A 9001-nucleotide genomic window follows, 5' to 3' on the forward strand; every position below is an offset into this window, starting at 1 on the left:
AGAGCGTCCAAGACCTTGACCTTCCTTGCTTCTACAACCTCTTGCAGTCCCCATGTTATAGCATATGCCCTCCACTCTTTCTGATTTGGGCTTCCTTTACCTCTCCTTCTCTGTGCTCCATCCTTGGTCACAGAGTCTTTAGACGTCCTGGTTACATATTCTGGAACATACTTTCTAAACTGCTCCACCTTGCCGACCCTGCCCTCTTTTCAAAGACCTCACTAAAACTAACATCTTTGAGCAAGGCTTTGGTGACCCCCATGAACTCTTCTCCCTTCCATACTTGTGTCCATTCTCGGTCTCAGTGAAGTGCTTTGGTATTTTTTTAAAGGGACTCTATAAATGCAAATTGTTGTCCAGAAATGTTTTGCGAATTCTCTATTTTTTCCAGTCCACAAGATTATTCTCGTCCAACAGCCTTTCATGGAGCACCGGGTTTATGCTACCTACCTTAAACAGTGGCCGCAAGATGAGGGGAGCGTGCAGGCCGTAGTCACTTCTCCAATAATGGAACTTGATGATTTTCCAAATGAACACGTGGGAAATATGAACAACTTAATTGGATTCATGTTAGGTAAGTTGGGAAAAATAAACAATTTGTCTGTTCCAAACTGAGATTTCAAGCTAAAATAACTTCTTGAAAAGTATTAACTGTTGTTCTATGAACATTAATGCTATTTTCATAATCCCCAAGGTTGATATTTTATACACGTGAAAACATTAACTACCATGTGCAGTATGGCATGATGAGAAAAATTGTCACAGTGTATGAGAGCAGGTATTCCAGGCATAGAAACATAGAAAATAGGTGCAGGAGTAGGCCATTCGGCCCTTCGAGCCTGCACCGCCATTCAATGAGTTCATGGCTGAACATGCAACTTCAGTACCCTATTCCTGCTTTCTCGCCATACCCCTTGATCCCCCTAGTAGTAAGGACTACATCTAACTCCCTTTTGAATATATTTAGTGAATTGGCCTCAACAACTTTCTGTGGTAGAGAATTCCACAGGTTCACCACTCTCTGGGTGAAGAAGTTTCTCCTCATCTCGGTCCTAAATGGCTTACCCCTTATCCTTAGACTGTGACCCCTGGTTCTGGACTTCCCCAACATTGGGAACATTCTTCCTGCATCTAACCTGATTAAACCCATCAGAATTTAAACATTTCTATGAGATCCCCTCTCATTCTTCTGAACTCCAGTGAATACAAGCCCAGTTGATCCAGTCTTTTTTCATATGTCAGTCCCGCCATCCTGGGAATCGGTCTGGTGAAAGTTCGCTGCACTCCCTCAATAGCAAGAATGTCCTTCCTCAAGTTAGGAGACCAAAACTATCCACAATACTCCAGGTATTTTACGCCAGACAGGGATGTACAATTGTTGTAGTTCATCCATGCGGTCTCTAAATGTCTGTCATTGCCCATCCACAGTCAACTCCTTAAGTATCATTCGCCAATCTATCCTAGCCAATTCACGCCTCATACCTTCAAAGTTACCCTTCTTTAAGTTCTGACCATGGTCTCTGAATTAACTGTTTCATTCTCCATCCTAATGTAGAATTCCACTATATTATGGTCACTCTTCCCCAAGGGGCCTCGCACAACGAGATTGCTAATTAATCCTCTCTCATTACACAACACCCAGTCTAAGATGGCCTCCCCCTAGTTGGTTCCTCGACATATTGGTCTAGAAAACCATCCCTTATGTACTCCAGGAAATCCTCCTCCACCATATTGCTTCAAGTTTGGTTAGCCCAATCTATGTGCATATTAAAGTCACCCATGATAACTGCTGCACCTTTATTGCATGCACCCCTAATTTCCTGTTTGATGCCCTCCCCAACATCACTACTACTGTTTGGAGGTCTGTACACAACTCCCACTAACGTTTTTTGCCCTTTGGTGTTCTGCAGCTCTACCCATATAGATTCCACATCATCCAAGCTAATGTCCTTCCTAACTATTGCATTAATCTCCTCTTTAACCAGCAATGCTACCCCACCTCCTTTTCCTTTTATTCTATCCTTCCTGAATGTTGAATACCCTTGGATGTTGAGTTCCCAGCCCTGATCATCCTGGAGCCATCTCTGTAATCCCAATCACATCATATCTGTTAACATCTATTTGCACAGTTAATTCATCCACCTTATTACGGATACATGTTGCTGGTGGGAGCCAAGGATGCTCATCTCATTCTGCATGGGAAAAAATAACTATTTGTGTCTTTAAACATTCATGCCCATAGAATAAATATATTGCACCTGAAGCTGTGGATAAGTGAGTTTATTTTATTCATGAAAAAGACCTCGTACAGGATGACTTTAGTAAGTAAATGCAGTGTCCCCACCTGATGTGATACTGAGCTATACAGACCAGAAGGGTCCCAGGTTCAATCATCGAGTTAGCTAACTCCATGGCAATTGGGGTGCTAATATTAGTCTTAGCTACTGTGAGGTCGTGAGGGAAAAAATTCACTTAAGCTTCCTATTCCAGATTGTTATCTAATGACTCCTGCTGGAAAGACAATGGGCGACATTTTGCAGCCTTCCACCTCAGTGGAAATAGGATGGTAGCACCCCAGAAATGGTGTAGAAGGGCTTACTGTCCCATTCCTGCCTTGGTTGTGGCCGCTTCAATCTTCCCCCGGGTCGACCACTGTGCAGCTGGATTGCCTGCCAGAGTCAAGTCCTTTTAATGTGCAAATTAAAGTCCTATGAAGTACACAGAACCTTGAATACCATTTTAGGCATATGCTAGGCAGAGCATGCACCGCGCATACTGCACCCAGTGCCAGCAAGCGGTTTTACCAAAGAGGAGCCCAAAGGTAAGCTGAAGGCACGGCCACCAGTGATGGAGCGATTAAAATTAGGATGCACAACGGGCCAGAATTGAAGGAGCACAAAGATCTCAGACAGTTGTAGGGCTGAAGGAGGTTACAGAGATAGGGAGGAGCGAGGCCATGGAGGGATTTGAAAACAAGGATGCGAAATTTAAAATTAAGGCGTTGCCAGATTGGGAGTCAATGTAGGTCAGTGAGCACAGGGGTGCTGGGTGAACGGGACTTGGTACAAATTAGGATAAGGACAGCAGAGTTTTGGATGAGCTCAGGTTTATTGTAGGGTGGAAGATGGGAGGTTGGGCAGAAGAGCATTGGAACAGTCAAGTCTATCAGGCATCCGATGTTTGCACTGCGGGTAAATCTACCCTTATGTGTGTGGACAATTGGCGAGAGCAAGACTGAGTTCAGCCATGATGCCCTACATCATTGATTAACCTGCTAATGCTCACTGTCTGGGATCACACATGAAAATGGCAATGTGAGGGGTACTCACCATAGAGTCAATAGCTCGCTAATGAAATCCCCAATAGTAATCGCTGAAATTAATGACACATGATTACCATTTCCGAGTAACGATCTATTGGTTCATTTATAGTGAGAGTCATAACTTATAATTACTATCACAGAAAGGAAATACATTGTAATTACCATATGTTCTACATGTCAGTTAGTTCCATTTCTACTTCACAACAGTCAAAACTTATCACAATGTTCGTACTAGTAGACTGGAAGAAAATATTGCAAGTAGGGATTGGGCAAGATGATGAGAAAATAATCCATCCAGGTAATCAGTAAATTGATAGTTTTCAAGGTTAGAAAAATGAAAGCAGACTAATTTGGTAGAGTTTAGAAGAAAGAGAACTTATATTTACTTAGCTTGTTATCACATGTCTCAGAAATATCCTGAATTGCTTTACACAGAATTAACTACATTGTGCAGTGACTGTCGCTATGTGGGTAACTGTGGCAGCCATCTTGCATACATCAAGATTTTCGCAAACAGCAATGAGATGACTGACCAGTTAATCTATTTTCCGGGATGTTGCTGGAGGAATGATTGTTGGCTAGAACATTGAGACCTTTCATTGAATCGTGCCATGTGATCTTTGACATCCAACTGAACCATCAGAACAGATAGTTGGGGGTCTCAGTTTAATTTCTTATCCAAAGGACAGGACCCCCCAACAAAGCAGCACTCCCTTAGTACTGCACTGAGTAAGAGGGAGTGCCAGGCAAATACAACAGTGCTAAATATAAGAGGACAAATACACACAGTTGACAATTGTAAAAGTAACTGAGAGAAAGATTCAGGAGGGTTTGATTTAGCTGAGCTTAAAGAAGAGGACATAAACTGATTGTGCAGGATTAATGAGAGATTTGGTTGAATTTAGATGGGAATTGTTACATTCTGGATAAGTGACAATTTAAAAAAAGAACTTGCCTTTATAAGGTGCCTTATTGCAGCTGTGCCCAGATGTCCCAAAGCTATTAACATCCAATTCATTATTTTTGCATGTGGGTATTGTTATGTAATGATGTGTGTATCGTCCCAATACCGTAAATGTAATGTAAGCACTATGCCACACCACAGAGGGCGCTGTGGTGGGAAACCTGGTAGTACCTGCAACAAGGGCTATATAAGGCTGACCACCACACCTGGGAGGCACTCTGGAGCTGAACAATAAAGGACGAAGGTCACAGCAGTTAGACTTACACCAGACCGTGTGGAGTCAGTGATTTGTGTGCTACATACACCACATTGGCAACGAGGAAGCGGACGAACTCCACGCAACCATGGCTACTCTGGGCTCGCTAAAGGAATTTACCGTGGGCAATGATTGGGAGGCCTTTATGGAAAGGCTCGAGTACTACTTCGCAGCAAACGACCTGACGGAGGACACATACGCAACGAGAGAGAAGCGTAAGGCGATATTGCTCTCCAGTTGTGGAGATGAGGTTTATTGTCTCGTCAGGGATTTGCTGGCACCCGGGAGCTCCAGGGACAAGTCATACGAGGAGCTGACTGAACTCATTCGTGACCAGTTGAAACTAAAGGAGAGCATCCTCACGGCCAGATACAAATTTTACCGTCACTGCAGACCCGAGGGCCAGGATGTCACCAAATATGCTGCGGACCTCAGGAGACTCGTGGCACCCTGTGATTTTGGCGCACACCTTGACGAGGCTTTGCGGGACATTTTCGTTATGGGGATTGGCCATGAGGGCCTCCTTCACAAGCTGCTGGCCACAGAACCCACAGTCACTCTGACAAAAGCCATCACCATCAGCCGGTCATATATGACCTCAACTTGCAGCACCAAGCAAATAATCCACACAGTCTTGAACCCGGCAGGCACTGTCCACAGGATAGCGCCCACCATGGACAAAACTGCAGAACGTGGCTCTGCCCGGGGCAGAGAGCACGGACCTCGGGATCCTGGAACTCAGAGTCCGCTGAGGGGGGCCAATCAAGCAGCACCATGCTGGCGCTGTGGAGGAAGCCATGGGGCTCACCGGTGCAGGTTTGCGGAGTATACGTGCAATACCTGCCACGTTAAAGGCCACCTTCAGCGTATGTGTAAAAGAAATCGGACTCACCATGTGGCTGAGGAGATGGGGGATGATCTACTGTTCAGCGAGGAGCAGGTAGAAGATGATGAGGTGTTTGGACTGTACACGTGTACCGACGATTCGCCCCCAGTGATAAGGAAAGTAAAAATCAACGGAGTCCCAGTGAGTATGGAAGTGGACACGGGCTCGGGGCTGTCGTTGATGAGTCGGAGAACTTTTGATAAACTGTGGATTAACCCAGCTGCACGACCCAAGCTGGTCCCGGTCACGGCGAAGCTGCGTACCTACACCAGGGAACTGATACCTGTTCTCGGCAGAGCGATGGTGCAGGTATCCCAAAAGGGACGAGACGCACGCTTTACCTCTGTGGGTCGTTGCAGGCGATGGGCCGACACTCCTCGGCCGGAGTTGGATGGGGACGGTCCGTGGGAGCTGGGAAGACTTCACCACTCCCCGGGGTGCTGCTCCCCGGGGTGCTGCCGTGCCCTGGGTCCCCAGAGAGCATCACCGACCGAGCTGGAGCTGCAGCCTCAATCCACCCACAGGCAAGCCCCAGGCCCGGATCTCACACACAGATCCTGTAGCCTCAGCCCCCACAGGCAAGCAGCCCTACACAGAGGGGCCTAGTGGGGGGGGAGTGAGCCGGCGGGGTGCGGGGGATCCAGGATGGCCGGCGGTTCGGAAGGGTCCCGCCGAGGAGCTGTTAGCATCGGGCGGCGGCAGCAGCTGGAGGTCGGGGGCTATGGAGGCCGCGGGGGACGCGGCAAGTGCGGCCTCTGGAGTGGCCACGACGGCCGCAGGAGAGGTGGCAAGTCAGGTGGCAGCGGAGGGGAGCGGAGACGGAGGACATCCGGAGCGGCGGAGAAGAAGATGGCGGGGGCATCGTGTCAGAGCAGCAGAGCATCAAAGATGGCAGCGCCCAAGGAGCAGCCTCGTGGAATCCTCCTGCATCAAAGATGGCGCCTTAAAAAGGAAATGCACCCGGGAGTCTTAAAAGGGCCTTACCAAGAGGTGGTCCCCACAAAGGACTTCTGTAAGGCAGAGCGAGTCCAAATTGAGCTATGTTAATGTGAGATGGCGAATTTATAATAAAAATAAATTTTTTAATGCTGAATGGCCACTGTATTTGTGTAAAATAATGGATGAAGTACAATTAATGATAACGGCTAACAAGGAAATCAAGGATCCGTTACCAGTCAATAACTAGTTAATGTACCAGATAATATGTAGCATACTAACGCACTGCCCATGCCTACCTGCCTTTCGTTGGACAAGTGTGATGTTTTGTAATGATGTGTGTATCGTTGTCCTGCGTCCTGGTGGGGGAAGGTGATGTTATGTAATGATGTGTGTATCGTCCCAGTACCATAAATGTAATGTAAGCACTATGCCACACCACAGAGGGCGCTGTGGTGGGAAACCTGGTAGTACCTGCAACAAGAGCTATATAAGGCTGACCACCACACCTGAGAGGCACTCTGGAGCTGAACAATAAAGGACGAAGGTCACAGCAGTTAGATTTACACCAGACCGTGTGGAGTCAGTGATTTGTGTGCTACATACACCACAGGTATATACGGCAACTAATAAGCACACAGAAAGGTCCTGCTAAGAACATAAGAATTAGCAGCAGGAGTAGGCCATTCGGCCCCTCGAGCCTTCTCTGGCATTCAATATCATGGCTGACCTCAACTCCACTTTCCAGCCCGATCTCCATATCCCTTGATTCCCCTCGAGTCCAAAAGTCTATCTATCTCAGCATTGAATATACTCAATGATTCAGCATCCACAGCCCTTTGGGGTAGAGAATTCCAAAGATTCACAACCCTCTGAGGGAAGAAATTCCTCCTCATCTCAGTCTTAAATGGCCCTTTATCCTGAGACTATGCTCTCTAGTTCGAGACTCTTCAGCCAGGGGAAACAACCTTTCAGCATCTACCCTGTCAATCCCCCTCAAAATCCTATGAGATCACCTCTCAGTCTTCAAAACTCCAGAGAGTATAGGCCCAATCTACTCAATCGCTCCTCATAGGACAACCCTCTCATCCCAGGAATCAATCCAATGAACCTTTGTTGCACTGCTTCGAAGGCAAGTAGATCCTTCCTCAGATAAAGAGACCAAAACTGTGCACAGTACTCCAGATGTGGACTCACCAAAGCCCTATACAATTGTCGCAAGACTTCCTTACTCTTGTACTCCAACCCGTTTGCAATAAAGACCAACATTCCATTTGCCTTCCTAACTGCTTGCTGTATCTGCATGCTCGCTTTCTGTGTTTCTATTTAATAGTTTCTCACCATTTAAAAAGAAATGCTTTAAAAAAAATTCTTATCACTAAAGCCTTACATTTTCCCACATTATACTCCATCTCCCATCTTATTTCCCACTCATTTACCTGTCTATATCCCTTTGCAGGCTCTTTGTGTCCTCCTCACAGCTTACTTTTCCACCTAGCTTTGTGGCGATAGCAAATTTGGATTTACGCTCAGTCCTTCATCTAAGTCATGAAGATAAATTGTAAATAGCTGAGGCCCAAGCACTGATCCTTGCTGCACCCCACTGGTTACAGCCTGCCAACAGCAGATGAAATGAATGACTAGTTAATTTGTTTTTGGTGGTGTCGGTTAAGGGAGGAATGTTGGCAGCAACACAGGGAGAACTTCCTGCTCCCTCTTTAAATAGTGTCACAGATTTTTTTTTTGCATCCAAGGGAAAGGCAGAATTTTATATATACATTGTAATAGGATTCTAGTTCAACTTTAAGTTTGTTTTGTATTTTTCTCCAGGTACTTTGGAACGAATTCGAGATTACCCAGCGAAGGGGTTTCAAGTAGAACAAAAAATGTCCCCTGAGGTTTACAATGCCTACGAGAAGCTACTGCAAGCTGGTTACCAACCATATTAAAGTGAATGCATCACAGAATAAACACTCTTGTCACTTTAATCTTTTTCATCAAAAGGACTTTGTAACTTTCCACCACTGGGGATGTATGTTAAAAATCATTTTATACTGAAATAATACTTTTTCAAGGGACGTTATAAGGGTTAGGATTAAGTGAACCACCCAGAACCATTTAGCTAAATTGATCAAGGATTCTGAATTTGAGATCCAAAATATGATTGCACAGTTTTTGTATTTATGGAGCAGAGTAACTGCACAAATCATGTATTCAGTGAAATAACTGAGAATAAGAAATGCAATAATTGATAAAGATAGCACTAATATCACAACAAACATATCATTACTAAAATCTTATAATAGAATCATTACATTTAATGCTACCTAAGAAATAAATTCTAGAAAGAAAGTTAATGTCGAAAACCGCAGGAATCCACTGTTCACCCAATTAAATTAATGAACATTCCACTAAATTGCTTAAAGGACGTATCCACCTCATTTCTATTTGTAAATACAGATGAAATACTGTTATTTTTATTTGCCACACTCAAACAGCCTTCAGTCCAATGTATTCACAATAAAAACATTCTATCGCCTAGCCATAGAATACATAACTGGATTGGCATTTTCTCCAAATTCTGTCTGGCCACCATCTTGAAAATCCTCTGAGCATGGATGTAGGCCAAAGACTGTA

At 45.1% G+C, this 9001-nt stretch overlaps 1 protein-coding gene across 1 annotated transcript in view; it reads left to right on the plus strand.

Moving 5' to 3' along the window:
- Positions 1-8313, plus strand: part of LOC139276903 (uncharacterized protein SCO4629-like) — a 50758-nt gene extending 42445 nt beyond the window's left edge. The window contains exons 6-7 of the mRNA XM_070894898.1: positions 392-574; positions 8195-8313. Coding sequence (XP_070750999.1) covers positions 392-574; positions 8195-8313 — 302 coding nt within the window. The remainder of the gene's footprint in view (positions 1-391; positions 575-8194) is intronic.
- Positions 8314-9001: the final 688 nt, after the last annotated feature.

This window comes from Pristiophorus japonicus, chromosome 12 (assembly GCF_044704955.1).
Source record: "Pristiophorus japonicus isolate sPriJap1 chromosome 12, sPriJap1.hap1, whole genome shotgun sequence".
In the NCBI taxonomy this organism is placed as follows: domain Eukaryota; kingdom Metazoa; phylum Chordata; class Chondrichthyes; family Pristiophoridae; genus Pristiophorus; species Pristiophorus japonicus.